We start from the raw sequence: 17,643 nt of genomic DNA on the forward strand, positions 1-17,643 counted from the left end.
CCACAGATGTCCTCGATCACTGATTCTTGTGATTATGCCGGAAAGATTTCAGACATGTCGTTCAGGGTAGCAGGCATGAGTTTATTAGAAAGGATAGGAAAAAGGGACATTCTCAAGGGAGACAGTGGGTTATATCAGAGAAGAGAGGGACCATGAACCCCTCCTGCCCTCCAGTTTCATTGGGGGTCCCAGGGAAGTTTCCAGAAAGTCCAGTCAGGTCCTCCTCTTGACTTCTGACTGATGGCAGGGTTGCATTAGGCTTCCAAATACCCAGTGTGCATGATCTTACCCCATAGAGGGTAAGATCATTGTAATGGCATGCTAAAGATCCAAGCAATGCTGGATCACTTTGGCCATGCTAATTGAACTTGTTATTGCAGATTTTGTGGTTAGAAGGTTTTGCTTTTAATTACTCTGTCTCTCTGAGTTCTGGACTCTGGTCTGTGGAAAGGTTACAAAAATCCTCCCCTTCAGGGTGTGTTCTTCTTATGGGCAAGGAGGAGCCTTTTGGGTCTGCATTTCTCTGGCAAGTAGCAGGTTGTTCACTGAGGAATGTACTTTGCCCTATTGACTTATTCAGATAGGACCACAGGTAAATTGCTTAAAAAACAACAATAAAAAGCATGTGGAGATCAGTATAGTGGGTCCTGTTGATAGAATTTCCTCTTCACCTCATGTTCCCACCACTCTCGTCTGTCACCAATCTCATAAGCATGATGGATGAGATCATCGGCCACTGATGACTGAACTCAACCTCTAGACCCTCTCCCTTTCATCAAGTTCAAGGCAGCACCTGAAAGTCCCATCCCTTTAATCATGGTTTGGCTTTTCAGGTGACCAACCCCATCCTAAAGCTATCTAGACACCTTCCACTCCCCTCAAGAGCTTCTTCCTTACCATAAACTCAGGTACGATTGGGAGGGGCTCATTGTGAATAACAAAAGATGTTCATCTCACTCTTCTCACTCAACAAATTCCAAGAATCGGGAGCTCTGTGCCAGCAACCAGAGACAAAGACCAAATATATATTTTCCATTGTACCATATAGCTGACCTGACTCAAAGATTGTTTCTCCACTTCTAAGGCATACAAGCAAACGAGTGTTCTTTAATGTCCTAATCCAAAATTTGATCACTCTCCCTACAAAAAACCCAATGGCATTTTTTCTGCACTTGGATCCAGTTCCTAGCAAATCTTCAGTACATCCTATACAACAGAGCGTACCCTGAGGGCTCCTTTCTCCTGAGCTCTGGGAAGAGTGATGTCTCATCTCAGACGTCATCAGTACTGCAATGCCTCAGTCCCCCTTGATGCAGAGACACTGGCAGACAGACACACTGAGTTCACTTCTATAATCTTAATATCTATCTCAGAGCTCAGCACCCAGGAACTTCTTTCTGCAAACATGAATGATTCAGAACTTTGACATTGAGAGTATGAACTTGCAGGATGTGAGTTTCTTCAGATGAAGTAAAACTAGCATATTAAATGACTAGATTTCCTTCAGCGACTGAATAAGGCAGGAGGCCACACACCAAGCTTTACCAACTTAACTGAGACATTACTTTCCAGTTATCAAATTATAATCTTTTAAAGATTATAGATTGCTGGCAATGGTACAATGAAGAGGCTCAGTTTGTGGGAAGGCGAACTGGTAGAAAGTTTCTGGAAAGTAACTTGGTGATACACATGCAGAATCTTTAAAACACTGATTTAGTATTTTTTAAGAATAAATTTAGAAATGTAGAAGAAGATGTTTTACAAAACATTAATTATGTAAGAGAAAATGGAAAACTGTCTACAGGCTCAATAACAAAGGAATAGTTAAGTAAGTTATTGCAGAATCATATGATGCACTAATAATAGGAAGCTCTAAAGCCATTGCTAGTGACTAATTTGCAAAGCAGGATGTATGCCATATACCAGTAAGTGAAATGATGGGGGTTGGGGATGAAGCTCTGTGGTAGAGTACTTGCCCAGAATGTGCAAGGTCCTGGTTTCAACCCCAGCACCACAATAAATAAATAAATAATGTGAAAATGGTGGAGTTTATATCCATGATATTGGAAACACAACACAAAGTAATCTTACGCCACCTTTGATAGTAAAATGTGATGGATTTTTTTTTTTTACTTTCATTAAACTTCACTTAATTTTTCAAATTACATACAGAAAATACAGAGTTTGTATTACTAGTTTCTTTTTGGGTTTTTTTTTTTTTTTTTTTTTTTTTTTTGCAGTTCTAGGGATGGAACCCAGGGTCTTGTGCATGCTAGGCAAGGGCTCTCCCATTAAGTTTCACCCCCATCCAGGATGTGTTACTTTAAAAATTACTTTTATACTAAAAACAAAAACAAAAAACCCCTAACTTTATCCAAAAAAGTTTCTTGAATTGAATCATTAAAAAGCTTTCCAGAGCCCTAATTCCCTGAGGCTTTCTTGAGACCCCATGTGTGTAGAGAAGCAGTATATTTTATCCTTACATTACAAGTATCCTCATGTTACACAATAGCTGGCATATGCACCTACAGAAACACAAGAGGCACATTTCTAATTTTGCACTTGACTTGCAATATCCTAATTTTATAATGTTGCCCTGAAATGCATAACAAATTGCCAGGAGAAGTTTGTTGTTTGGGATACTCGGACCTGGAAAATCTTGGGGAAAGGACAGGTTAACAACCTAAGACTTTTTTTTAGCTGACTTCTGTCCCTGGAACACCACTTGCTTTTAGGAACACCAGTAGCAGTAGACTACACAAAGGAAAGAAGAGATCTTGAGACATGGCCGTTGATGTCTGATGTGTCTGCACTGATTTGGACATTTTGTGAAGCCGACGTGGTTGTACATGTACCACTCACATACCAAGGGAAGTTAAAACCATGAGAATTATGGTGCCCAAATGGACAAAAGACATCCTAGTCCCCCCTTGGGGCTTGGCTCCTGATTGTCAGAGATGCTAAGGGACCCCACAATGCAACAGCAGGGTCAGTGGGGGCCAGGGGACTACCAACCCAGTTTGCAAACAGCAGCAACCTGGGATGCACTGGCTGCTATTTCACACCTTTGGTCCAGGCCGTGAGTCACAGTACTCCAGAGGGCAGGGATGGAAAGATGTGGGTGGTAAGGTTCCCATGAGATGAATCCTACCCACTTCTACTCTTCCATCTCTATGTCAACATCTGTATTTGATGGGCTTGTCTCCTGGGTGACATGGTAAAGCAAGTGACTATTCCTCAATTGTGATTTATGAACATGTGTTCATGTACGATACTGCTCAAAAGGAATACCCATGTACGACTGTCATCAAAGACTTAGGGTCTCCCCAATCAGAGATAACAACATTTAGAGATGGGTGAGCTGCGATCAATTCAAAAAGCAAATCCTTGCCTCTGATTCAGTTCAACGGGTCTCACATAAAATTCCTGTTCGCATAGGGTCAGGGGTAAACTAGAAAAGGTATTGTGAAAGAAATTCTGAGAAATCATTCTTAAGCAATTTGAGGATTAAATGAGTTCATTTACAAAAGAGCTGGAACTTAGTTCAGTCAGCCCTTGGGTATTCTCGGGTTCACTCAACTGCAAATCAAAAGATTGCACCTGTACTGAGCACGGACAGATTCTTTTGTCATTATTCCTGAAGCAATACAGTATAATAACTATTTGCATAGCACGTACATTGCATTAGGTATGGTAAGTAATCTATAAATGATTTAAAGTGTTCAGGAAGATGTACACACACATGCACATACTAACAGAGAGAAGAAAATGCCCAAGGAATTATACAATTCCAGGACTGCAAAGAACCTTTAAAATCTTTTGGAGGAACCTGCTAACTTTTAAGATCAAAAAGTATTGCTCAGAGAGGTTAAAAACAAACTCACCAGGGAAGAACCACCCTGGTTTCAGGCACAAATGTAGCTCCTGCTGATTGCAGTCTTGTTCCAAGTGTGACTGAATCAAAGTCCGTTTACTCACCACTCAAAAAAGAGCCCCATGAATGGAGGACACTTTTGGGAACAAATAAAAAGATTTATTCAGTAAGCCAGCAAGTCTGGGGAGATGGTGGATCAGCTTGCAGAAAGACTATCTTAGCCCAGGTTAAACTCCTTGTATCTTTAGGAGGAAATGACTAAGGAAATCTGGTGGCTGGTAATCTGTTGATCTGTATCAGTTTTGAGTGGGGAGGGGAGAAGTGTAGAAGTTTTGGGTAAATCAACCTTGTGCTGCTAGTTTAAATGATGAGCCAGGGCTGCGTGCTTAGGGTGGCATGGGCTTTTCCAGCAAATGACAACCATCAGTGTGGCTACACCAAGAAAACTCTAGGAATCACCTGGGGAGCTTTAAAAGCTCCTTCTGCCCAGGCTACACCTCAGACAGAAGTATCAGCCTTGCTTGAGGCTCCCAGGTGGTCCATTGTGCAGCCAGCATGAGATCCGCGGGCAGGCGACCTCTTCTTACTTTATCTTTCACTCAGAATCCTGGCTACGGGCTTCCCAGGGGGTGCCTCCTTCACTCAGGGACTGCAGTGGGAAACACTGAAGGAGGTGGGGGAGAGCCCCCCAGAAGCAGCCTCTTCTCTTCTTGATAGAAAAGGGGCTTGACATGCCTCAACTCCTTCTTTCCCAGCACCTAAGAGTCACTCTGGCAAATATTTCAAGTTACTGAGATGTAAACCAAAAAGAAAACATAGGAGATCTTCTAAAGTAAAGGAATTCTGTCAACAAATTCTTAAGAAATCCCTGATCCCTGACCCTTGTTGTAATCATTTTGACTTCTAATAGTATGGAGATTCCTCAGAAAATCAGTTATCCCACTCTTTGGCATATACTCAAAAGACTTAAAATCAGCATAGTTTAGTGATGCAGTCATATCAATGTTTACAGCAGCCCAATTCACAATAGCTAAGCTATGGAACCAACCTAGGTGCCCTTCAACAGATGAATGAATCAAGAAAATGTGGTATATATACATAATGGAATATTACTTAGCCATAAAGAAGAATGAAGATTATGGCATTTGCTGGTAAATGGATAGAACTGGAGACTATCATGCTAAGTAAAATTAGTCAATCCCAAAAACCAAAGGCCAAATGTTCTCTCCAATATGCAGATGCTGACTCACAATAGATAGGATGGGGGGAGGGAGAAGGGGAGTTTTACCAGATTGGACAGGGCAGAATCAGAAGAAGGGAAGGAGAATGGAAATGGGAATGGTAAGGATAGTAGAATGAGTCGGACATACCTTTCCTATGTTAATATATGAATACATAAGTAGTGTAACTCTACATCATGTACATCCCAAAAAATGGGAAGTTATACTCCATGTATGTATGACATGCCAAAATACATTTTAGTTTACGTCATGTATAACTAAAAAAGTACAAATAAAAAAATTAAAAGAAAAAAAAAGACATTGTGTTTTGGTGACCTAGGGAAAAACAACAAACAAACAAACAAAATGCTACCTGCCTAATTAACTATGGAGCATCTTCCAATGTGACCTACAGTGAAAATTACATTTTACATTGTTTCCTAATCCTCTCTCTCATTCACACACAGCATATAACAAACAAAAGTTGTGCTGAACAGCTCCTAATCCTTCTACATATCGTTTAATACCTTTTACTACTTTTACTATATTCTGTTCCTTTTTTTTTTTTTAATATTGGTCTGGACCCACTAAAGTGGTACTGTAACCCAACAATGAGTTGTGATTCAATCTGGAAAGGGTATCAAGAAGAACAAAATGAAATAATGCATACAAAGGGTTTGGTCCAGTGCCTGCTACCTTGTTCAATAATGTGAGCCACAGTGTTACTAGGGGTGCAGTGAGGCACGCCTGTAATCCCAGCAACTCCAGAGGCTGAGGCAGGAGGATCACAAGTTCAAGGTTGGCCTAAACAACTTAGTGAGATTGTCTCAAAATAAAAAGGACTGGGAATGTAGTTCAATGATAAAGTGCTCCTGAGTTTAATCCCTAGTACCAAAAAAAAAAAAAAAAAAAAACCTCAAAAAGTATTTATATATATACATATTATATATTACATATAGTTATTATTATTAATACCTCAAATCCCTGAAGCCAGGTAGAAATAACTGTTCTTTTACCAGGAAAAAAGTGTCATCCAAGCAGCCAAATAAAACCTCCATTAGTCCCATCTCAGGTCATCAGGAACTAAAAAAATCTGGTTAATGATGATTTGCCAAAATTCTGTATTTCACCAGTTAGAAAGGATAGGGCTGGGAAGAGCCAATTCACACAGCCAGTGAGTGGCAGAGCTGGGATTCAAACCAAACCTGCCTGACTTCAAAAGCAGTTTTAGAACAGAAGCAGATTTTTCTCTAGAAGCTTCTTTTTTAAAAAAATTAATTTATTTACTTACTTTTTGGCACTGGGGGTTGAACCCAGGGGCACTTAACCACTGAGCCACGCCCCCAGCCCTTTTTAATATTTTATTTAAAGACAAGGCCTTGCTGAGTTGCTTGAGGCCTCACTAAGTTGCTGATCTTCCTGCCTCAGCCTCCCAAGTCTCTGGATTACAGGTGTTCGCCACAGTGCCTGGCTCTAGTTCTTTCGTGATGTGGAGCAAGGACTGACACAAACAAGGCATCCCATAGAAAATGTCAAGTCCAGCTCAGGAGGACAGTGAGCAAAGTTCAAGAAACAGTGACCCCCACAATGGTCAACCACAGAGATAAGAAGTACTGGTCAATGTCTTTATTTCTAAACTTCATTGCTCTGCATTCCCAGAACTCAAACACACCACACTGGCCCAAGCCTTTTGAAATCTGCTGAATATTCTGAGTTACATGAAAAAAAAAAAGTACTTTGGGCCACAAAGAGTAAATATTGCACAATACATTCTCCTATTGCTCTATATTTTTGCAATAATAATAATAATAATAATAATAATAAAACAATAGCCTGGATTTTTGCACCATGCTTAGGTTTGCTATTTTTTGTTATAAGTTGGTCTATTAAATATTTATGTGCATTATCATTTTCCATTAATATTTAATAGAGTACCACTCATTGAAAAGATTATAGTTTTGTAATGGCACCAAGAAGACAGGTTAATGCATCAGGCTCTTAACTACAGGGCTTCCTAATTTAAGGCAGAATAAATCAGCAATATAGCATCATTTCATACTAAGGAGTTTTTTTTTCTTTAATGTGCATAACCAGAGGACTTTCCAGAAAATTAAGAGCGTCTGACCTTATTTACCATTTCTGTTAGCCAATCCCAATGCAGGAATAAAAGAAGGAACTTGAGAGTACATTTTGTCATTTTTTAAAAAAGACTCTATCCATTCAGATTGCCTGAGAACATGATTAGGGTTTCATTAACCTTAAGTTAAGTTTAAGGTACAGTACAGCAAAAGTTCTTCAGCCAGGGATGAAAGCAACTTTCTAATTTTCTTGACTCAAGATCTCAACCCAAAATTAATACCAAAACAATTTACCCTTCAGTGGAGACAAATCAAGAAAAAGCATGCTCCCTAAAAGAAAGTTTCTCAGAAAATATTGGATAAACTTAAAGAGCTCTAAGAAGGAACTTTTGCTTCATGAACTAATTTCTTTTTCTTTTTTATTTTTTTTTTAATTTTTTCTCTTGCTTCTTTTTTTTTATTGTTGGTCGTTCAAAACATTACATAGTTCTTAATATATCATATTTCACAGTTTGATTCAAGTGGGTTATGAACTCCCATTTTTACCCTGTATACAGATTGCTGTATCACATCAGTTACACTTTCATTGATTTACATACTGCCATTCATGAACTAATTTCTAATCCAATCTTTATGACTCCTTTCTTTCTTTTTTCTTTTCTTTTCTTTTTTTTTTTTTTCTTTTTTTGTACCAGGGATTGAACCCTGGGATGCTTAACCACTGAGACATATCCCCAGTCCTTTTAAATCTTTTTAATCTTTTATTTAAAGGCAGGGTGTTGCTGAGTTGCTTGGGGCATCATTAAGCTGCTAAGGCTGGCTTTGAACTTGTGATCCTCCTGCCTCAGCCTCCAGAGCCACAAGGATTACAGGTGTGTGCCAGGCACCCAGCTTCTATTCTTAGATACACTCTACTAGTCATTTTCCCAGAATTAAATGAGGCTTGATGTTCCTTTTGTTCTTAAAGCATCCCCCAGATTGTATACAGCTCAGGTTTCATCTAACCTGGATTTACTACTGGGGGAGAAAGAAAGAGAGCTGAATGGCTGAGTCCCTTGGGGCCTCTTCCTCTCCAGCATCCTCACAGCCTCCTCATTTCTTACCTTCACTATTCCTACATCTCCTCACTCAGAGCCTCTCCAGGTACCCTCAGCAGGAAATTCATCTGGCCTGGTGCTGCCAATGAAGAATCACAGACCTTACCTGGATGCTGCTATAGGTTTCAGGTAAGGCCTGCTAAGATGCATTTTAGAAAAGAGACCACCTGGTGATTGACCTTGGCGTTGGCCTATCTGCCTCAGGCTTTCCTCCTTTCAATGCACTTGCCAGAGTAACTGTGCCTGGCACACTGTAGGCATTCAGCAGATATTTGTTCGAGGAATGCCAGTCATAACTTCCTTGTTCAGAATCATTACCAGCTCCTCTATATTCCTTGGTGTGGTAGCCTCCAGTCCCCCACCCAGCCTCCTCCTGCTGTTTCTCTTTCCCTCCAGTACTCCTGAGATACTCCATGGCACCTCTTTGACTACGGCCTCTCCTGCGTAGGCCTTCCAACTGAGTGCTTCCTTTGCCCACAAAGACCTTCCAACTTCTCCGGCCTAAACCACAGAAGACCCAAATACACAGATGCATAGCACTGCTCCTGGTGGCTTGATCTGTCACCTCTGCACTCCCATACCTCCCTTCCTCAGGCAGATTTAAGCATTTTCCACTTCTAGGCATCCCTGGTACATTGTAAGTGGGTACATTAAGACATTTCTCATGCTGGGCTGACATTTCTCATGGCTGTGTCTATCATACTGGAACATCCTGAAGGGCAAGAGCACTATCTTTTCATCTCTATATTCAGGGATCCTAGACACCACGCCTAGCCCATAACAGAGCATGAATTTGTTAAAATTTAACAATGTTGGGGTATAGTTCAGTGGTAGAGCACAAGCTTAGCACATACAAGGCCTTAGTTCAGCTCCCAACCCGCACTGCAAAATAAATAAATAACTAGAGAGCAAATGACAAGATAAAAATCAATAAGCAGACAACTTCCGTATGCACTGATATTTTTAAATTATCAAATAATAGAATAATGATCAAATATTTCTTGCACATATCTAAAGATTTGAACTAGGTTCTTCGAAAAAGGTTTAACCTAAAGGACAATATTTGCCAACAAATGAGAGGAGGACATTGTATTCACACTAAAGGAAGTGCAGTCATCCACAGGAGCAAAGAATTGGGGTACTGGAGAGCTTTTCTTCTCAACTTGGGTCTCTACACTGGAATCACTGCCCCCACTCTGCAGAGTCTGATGCTGCAAGTCTTGGTTCTAATGCCACTTACCTGTTGTACAAAGTTATATAACATTTCAGAGCCTCTGTTTCCTTATAAAAAGGGGATAATAATACAGACCCCCTGCACAGGGTCAACCTGAGGATCCAATAATTTCATGAAGTGATTAATTCGTTCAGTTAATGATATCTGTCATTGTTACTTCCCATACTCAAAATGTCTAGCCACCCCCTCCCATGCTTAATGTCTGACTGCTGATGGTTCCTAGGACCAAGCAACACCCAGTTAGGTGCATGTCCTGTGCAGATTACAGGATCATGACTGGCTTCTGATGCAGCTGTCCCTTTAAGGCCACAATGGGGTGTGCTTGAAGAGGGTGGAAATTTTTGCTGCCAGTTACATTATGAGAGCATGTGGGTGTTCTGGGAGAGAACTCAGGCCACAGTAAACAGTGTCTCCAGGGGCACTGTTCAAAGGCAGATTCCCTCTATCCTTCACTTTGGGGCCCGGGACTCAAATCTTTGAGAGCACTTCTGGGTGGTGCCGAAAAGTATTTATTTCCCTTTAGTTCTCCCTGAGCTGTGATTTGGAATTGCTATGATTTGGAGTCTTCTATGCCCTGGAGCCAATATACTAAAGGGTGAGCAGCGCCCCCCCCCCCCAGGCTAGGGAGCTCACGGCAGTAGAAATAAGTGAGCAACTCCACAAAGTTGGTGAACTGGAAGGAAGGACGTGGAGAACCTGAGTCAGTGCAGATCCCTAAGCATATCCAAGCACAAGTCAGCAGGTCACTTACCTCCTCAAAAGCATCACAGCCTGTCACCACGATATTTGGCCTGAAGTACTCCATATTCACTTTCTTCTCCAGTCTGGTATTCAAATCTTCCAGGGAGGCTTCTGAGAGGATCAGGACTGGGCTGCAGTCTGGATAAGCCACCTGTCCAAGAACACAACACAATCAGACCTCTCAATACCATGAAATTGCTTAGACCAACCGTAAAGCTAAGCCAAGTCCAGAATCAAACCCATTCAAGTGTAGAAGAGGGAAGTGGTATTCAGGAGGCAGAGGTGACTGTGGGCTTAGAAACTAGCCAGGTTCAGCACTGAAACATGGTTCCTATCCACACACACAGTGACAGGGCAGCAGCCTGGACTGGCTCCTGGCTAAAATTACTTTCCAGACTTCCTCTCCCATGTTTCTCACCCCTGTCCCCAGTAGCAGCCCTTCCCTCTTCCTCATCAGAGAAACATCTGCCAATCAGCTACCCTCTAGTAAGAACTAGTTCAACAACACCCATTCACTCAGGATGTGTTTATTAAGCACCTATGGGGAGCAGGCACTCTTCTAGATGGGGAAATAGCAGTGAACAAAACAGATAAAACCCCCTACCCTCAAAGAACTTGTAGTTCCATGGCTACAGGTAGCAAATTCCCAGGGTACTTGCATCTTAAGCACTGGTTCACTGGCCTTGGTCAAAGGCCTTGGTCTTTGGACCATGGCTGATACAGAGGCAGTTTTCCTTGGGAGGAAGTCCCTTCCCAGCCCCTGAAATAACCATGCTGAACAACGGGAAGCCTGCAGAAAGCCTGCTTCTGCTATTTCAGGAAACCTTGATTTAGTCCCAACCTTCTCACTTTTGCTTCTCTGGTTTTCTCCTAAGTCTCCGTCTACCTGAAAGTCACCTCCGGCTCTGCCCCCAGCAACATCTCCCGTGTTCTGTCCTCCATGCATGTTGACCCAGCTCTCATTCCACTTTCCTCTCTATCCGTGGTATCTCTACCCAGGTTGTACCTTTAGGATTTAGGACCACCCGCCTGGCCACTGCCATGGTTTCCTAACTGGGGCCACCAGAGAGGTTCTTGTGGGCTAGGAAGAGAGCTAGAAAGAGAAGTGTGGTTGGTGGACATGAAGGGGATCTGTGAGCTCACCTGGTAATCCTGTACAAAAGGGTAAATTTTCTTTGATGCTCTTCCCTTCATGCTTGTTTCAAATTGAACCAACCTGTAGGATTCCGTTTTCAAGTAGTTGGTGAACCACTGAGCAACCTCATCACCACAGTCTCTGCCTTTAATGTCAAGGCCAAATAGCCTAGAAAGGTCACAAGAACACAGGATGATTTTCTTTAGTGTGTGTGTATGTGTGTGTGTGTGTGAGATGCTGGGAATTGAACCCAGGACCTTGTACATGCGAGGCAAGCACTCTGCCAACTGAGCTATATCCCCAGCCCCACAGGGTGACTTTCTTACATGAATGCACTGTACAATGCAGAGTAGCGATGGCTATCGAATGGACCTTAGGCCAAATCTAGGCAGCAGCAGAACCCAGTTGGGGAAGGTGTAGAATATGCTCTGGGAAGAGCTTCCCAAATCCTAATGTGCACACAAAACATCCCGAACTCCTTTCCACCCAGGGTTTGTGCTTCCCTAGAGTGCTGTCTGTGCAATGAAGTGGAGATCCTTGAAGAAAAAAGTTGCCTACTGTCAGTGACAGAGTAAGTCTGCCAGGTCACCAACTGATCCATCACTCAACCCATTAAACATTGACCCACAAACTTTTAACTCTGAGTTGCAATGGCTTTTCTCCTCCGTGAATTTATTTGGCTCAAAACATGTCATTTGTGGAAGTGTTTTCCCTCCCTGCACATAGGCACTAAAAGCAAAAGCCTGGGCGGCAGGTGGGCTCACATCCCAGCGCCTGTCTTTGTGTGACAGTGATAGAAGTGTGAGTTTCCTAATTTGTAAAATGGAATTGATGATATTCCCCCTCAAAGATTTGCTTAAGATAATTAAGTGAAATACTGTGTTCAGCAAACTAGTGCCTCAGACTTTTTGAAACATTAGGGAAATTCAAGGGATGGATTTCAGCTCAGAAGTTCTGTCTGAAAATCATAAGATTAGGGCCCAGGGAATAACCTGAGGCTCTCCCCTGAGCCCTGGCACCTTTGCACAACACCCATTCCCACACACTTAAAAAGCTCGGTTTAGGGGCTGGAGGTGTAGCTCAGTAATAGAGCCTGGATTCCCCTCCTAAAGGAAGGAAGGAAGGGAGGAAGGAAAGAGGAAGAAAGGAAGAAAAGAGAGAGGGAGGGAAGGAGGATGGAAGGACAGCAGGTAGGCAGACATGCTCAGCTGGTTACCAAGGTGTCCACGACATATCATGACAAACATTTAAGTCTCCAGAACTTCACATCAAAGGGCAAGACTAGGAAACTTGACAGTCCATCCTTGGAAGCCAAGGCCTAAGGTCTCTGGCCAGAGATGAAAATCCCCACCACCACCTCCTGCCAAAGGTACCTCAGTGTGGACTGCAGACCTCAGAGGCTACACTCACCTTGGAAAGCTCCACATCTCCATCATCCAGCACCAAGACACAGTTGGCAAAATCTCCAGTAACCCCTTGTCTGCCTGGCTGGGGGCCTGACAATTCTAAATAAAGGTGTATCCAACTTGAATGAAAGGAGACAAGCTCTGCACACGAGCACCTGTATCCTTTGTATTTGAATTAATAATGCTTTCTATTTTCTGTATTTTTGATGCTTTGACATATGGGGGCCTTGCTGATGTTAAAGGGACTGTCCCTCCCTGGGCCAGCCAATTAGTAGGCTAATTACCTATGTTATAGTTTGGATATAAGATCATCCCCACCAGAAAGCTCATGTCAGTCCAAGCAGGGATGTCTAAAGGTGAAATGAGCAACATGGCGGCAGGCGCGGAGAGATCAAGTCTCTGACCTCTTCAGCTGCGCAGGCATAGGGAGTCATAAACTGTCTAAATACTGTTTGCTCAGGATCACTAGGCAATGCTGAGCTGACATGGATCTGGGGCGAACAGTCTGGGCCTCTCAGAACACACACCGAGCCCGGATTGGCTGCATTCAAGCTCCCGTTCGCCTGCTTCTCGCAGCCAAACTGCTGTGACTCAGCACGAACGATCCCACTGAAACAACTGGTTGGCCCTTCTGAACTTACAGAGGTAACTGCCAGCCGAGGCTTCATAGGCAGTGGCCACAGGATTGAGACGGGGCTTGGGAGAGACAGTCAGGACCCACACATTGCATTGGTCACCCGGCGAAGGGAACGAACTGTCACCATTTGCATGGGATACCACCATGGCAGAGAACTGACGTCACCAGAATGCGGTGGAGGAGATAACTTGATTGAAACCAGCGGCGACAGGTGTGTAATCCCCTAGCCATCCCTCTCCACACATCGGGGAAACCTTAAAGGCCCCTCCCAGCTCTCCCGTGAGCGCGATAGCCAGACCGAGGGAATCAGGAGTGGCCCGGGACTCCCGACGTGGAACTCCCGGCTACCACTCCCACCAGTGCTGACAACTGAGGTCTCTTGCACCAGCTACCTGGGGCGTGGCTACCCGAGGGCAAGCAAATTCGCTGGGGGTTCTCAGCCCCAATCGCTACAAACTTAGGGTCTGAGGGAGGCAAACAGGGAGAGTGTGCCTAGGCATTCATGAAAACAGGGCTCCCAGGAGCAGCAGACCTGGCGTGTAGCCAGTATTGTGGTGTGTGTCACGGGTGAGCGGGGCCTGGCTTGAGGAAAAGTGGGGAAGTGACTAGACACAAGAGGAGGCCCTAGGCACTCAGGATTGGAGACCCGCCCAGTCTGGGAGGAAGAGCTGCTGCACAGTGATTGGTTCCCGCCTATTGAGAGGAGAAGCTTGGCCCAGTGGGCACAGCACCACCTACTGGAAGAGAAGTTAATCAAACTCTAAGACTGCATTTATTAATTTTTTTTTAATTTGGGGTTTTTTTCATTTTCATTTTTTGTTGTTTTTTTTTAAATTTTTTTAAATTTTATTTATTTATTTATTTATTTTAAATTTTTCATTTTCATTTTATTATTATTATTTTTTTTAATTTTTTTTCTTTTTTTATTTTCTATGGTTTTTCTTTTGTCTTTTCATTTATTTTCAATTTTCTTATTCCCCCTTCCTTGAATTCTACCTGCTTACTCTCATTCTCTTTAGTGACTTCTTCCCTTCCCTTCTAATACCTTTCCTCCCAAGCATCAAATAAATTTATAGGAGTAAACAGTAACTCAGCAGTCAAACAGAACAAGAAGTAACATGAGCAGCATGAAAAAGCAAGGAAGAAAAGAAGTACAAACAATGCAGGACAGCCTAAATGTTCAGGAGGACCTAGAGTCATCAGAAAAATGGTCATATAAAGAACTCAAGGAATACCTTAGACAGATGGAATGGAACCTTAAAGAGGATACGAGACAGCAAATTCAAACAGTGAAAGAATACATTGAAAATGAATTACATAAACAGATAAAAGAAGAAGTTAAGCATCTTTATCAGGAGATAGAGATTATAAAAAAAATCAAACAATAATTCTAGAAATGAAGGAAACTATAAGCCAAATTAAAAACTCAAATGAGAGTATCACTAACAGAGTGGAGCAACTAGAAGCCAGAACGTCAGATAATGAAGACAAAATATATCATCTTGAAAAGAGTCTAGCCAACTCAGAAAGGCTGGTAAAAAATCACGAGAAAAACATCCAAGAGATATGGGATAACATAAAAAAAACAAATTTAAGAGTCATCAGGATAGAGGAAGGTACAGAGATTCAAACCAAGGGAATGAGTAACCTGCTGAATGAAATAATTACAGAAAACTTTCCAGAAATAAAAAAGGAAACGGATATACAAATTGTAGATGCATACAGGACACCGAGCACACAAAATCACAGTAGACCAACGCCAAGACACATTGTTATGAAGATATCCAATATACAGAACAAAGAGAAAATATTAAAAGCTACAAGAGAAAGGAGGCAGATTACATTCAGGGGTAAACCAATAAGGTTAACAACGGATTTTTCATCACAGACGCTGAAAGCGAGAAGATCCTGGAACAATGTATTTCAAACACTGAAAGACAATGGATGCCAACCAAGAATTCTGTATCCAGCAAAATTAAGCTTCAGGTACGACAACGAAGTAAAAATCTTTCATGATAAACAAAAGCTAAAAGAATTTGCAGCCAGAAAACCAGCATTGCAAAGCATCTTGAGCAAAACACTACACGAGGAAGAAATGAAAAACAATAACCAAAACCATTAGTGGGAAGTGCCTCGGTAAAGACAGAGGGCAGGGGGGAAAGCTAATCATGGAGACACAAACTAAATTAAAAAAAAAAAAGATAAATAATCAAACATGGCTGGAGGTACAAACCATATATCAATAGTAACTCTAAACATTAATGGCTTAAACTCTCCAATAAAGCGACATAGGCTGGTAACATGGATTAGAAAAAACAAATCCAACAATATGCTGCCTCCAGGAGACACATCTGATTGGAAAAGACATACACAGGCTGAAGGTGAAAGGTTGGGAAAAAATATACCACGCACACGGTTCTCGTAAGCAAGCAGGGGTGGCCATCCTCATATCGAATAAAATCGACTTCAAGACTAAGTTAATCAAAAGGGATAAGCAAGGACATTATATACTGTTAAAAGGAACCATTCACCAACAAGACATAACAATTATCAATATTTATGCACCAAATAATGGTGCTGTGACGTTCATAAAACAAATTCTCCTCAAGTTCAAGAATCAAATAGACCACAACACAATAATTATGGGTGACTTCAACACACCTCTCTCACCATTGGACAGATCCTCCAAACAAAAGTTGAATAAAGAAACTACAGAACTCAATATCACAATCAATAACCTAGACTTAACTGACATATATAGAATATATCAACCATCATCAAGTGGATATACTTTTTTCTCAGCAGCACATGGATCCTTCTCAAAAATAGACTATATATTATGCCATAGGGCAACCCTCAGTAAATATAAAGGGGTGGAGATAATACCATGCATTTTATCTGATCATAATGGAATGAAACTGGAAATCAATGATAAAAGAAGGAAGGAAAAATCCTACATCACATGGAAAATGAACAATATGTTACTGAATGATCAATGGGTTACAGAGGACATAAAGGAGGAAATCAAAAACTTCTTAGAGATAAATGAAAATACAGACACAACATATCGGAATCTATGGGACACAATGAAAGCAGTTTTAAGAGGGAAAGTCATCGCTTGGAGGTCATTCCTCAAAAAAAGGAAAAACCAACAAATAAATGAGCTCATACTTCATCTCAAAGCCCTAGAAAAGGAAGAGCAAAACAACAGCAAATGTAGCAGAAGGCAAGAAATAATTAAAATCAGAGCGGAAATCAATGAAATTGAAACAAAAGAAACTATTGAAAAAATTAACAAAACTATATAAGTTGGTTCTTTGAAAAAATAAATAAGATCGACAGACCCTTAGCCATGCTAATGAAGAGAAGAAGAGAGAGAACTCAAATTACTAACATACGGGATGAAAAAGGCAATATCACAACAGATGCTACAGAAATACAGAAGACAATTAGAAATTATTTTGAAAACCTATATTCCAATAAAATAGAAGATAGTGAAGACATCGATAAATTTCTTAAGTCATATGATTTGCCCAGACTGAGTCAGGAGGATACACACAATCTGAACAGACCAATATCAATGGATGAAATAGAAGAAGCAATCAAAAGACTACCAACCAAGAAAAGCCCAGGACCAGATGGGTATACAGCAGAGTTTTACAAAACCTTTAAAGAAGAATTAATACCAATACTTTTCAAGTTATTTCAGGAAATAGAAAAAGAGGGAGCTCTTCCAAATTCATTCTATGAGGCCAACATCACCCTGATTCTGAAACCAGACAAAGACACCTCAAAGAAAGAAAACTACAGACCAATATCTCTAATGAACCTAGATGCAAAAATCCTCAATAAAATTCTGGCGAATCGAATACAAAAACACATCAAAAAAATTGTGCACCATGATCAAGTAGGATTCATCCCTGGGATGCAAGGATGGTTCAATATACGGAAATCAATAAATGTTATTCACCACATCAATAGACTTAAAGATAAGAACCATATGATCATCTCGATAGACGCAGAGAAAGCATTCGACAAAGTACAGCATCCCTTTATGTTCAAAACATTAGAAAAACTAGGGATAACAGGAACTTACCTTGACATTGTAAAAGCTATCTATGCTAAGCCTCAGGCTAGCATCATTCTGAATGGACAAAAGTTAAAGGCATTCCCTCTAAAATCTGGAACAAGACAGGGATGCCCTCTATTACCACTTCTATT

The 17,643-nt window shown here is 41.4% G+C and overlaps 1 protein-coding gene across 4 annotated transcripts in view; it reads right to left on the bottom strand.

Moving 5' to 3' along the window:
• Positions 1-17,643, bottom strand: part of MTARC2 (mitochondrial amidoxime reducing component 2) — a 43,394-nt gene that overhangs the window by 16,763 nt on the left and 8,988 nt on the right. For all 4 annotated transcript variants that reach the window (XR_014022648.1, XR_014022649.1, XM_081299144.1 and 1 more), the window contains exons 3-4: positions 11,388-11,547; positions 10,255-10,395 (exon numbers count right to left, since the gene is read on the bottom strand). Coding sequence is in view for 2 of the 4 variants with exons in the window: in XM_081299144.1 (XP_081155270.1) it covers positions 10,255-10,395; positions 11,388-11,547 (301 nt within the window). In the remaining 2 variants the exon portion in view is untranslated. The remainder of the gene's footprint in view (positions 1-10,254; positions 10,396-11,387; positions 11,548-17,643) is intronic.

Source organism: Spermophilus citellus, assembly GCF_964194105.1.
Source record: "Spermophilus citellus genome assembly, chromosome: 6".
In the NCBI taxonomy this organism is placed as follows: domain Eukaryota; kingdom Metazoa; phylum Chordata; class Mammalia; order Rodentia; family Sciuridae; genus Spermophilus; species Spermophilus citellus.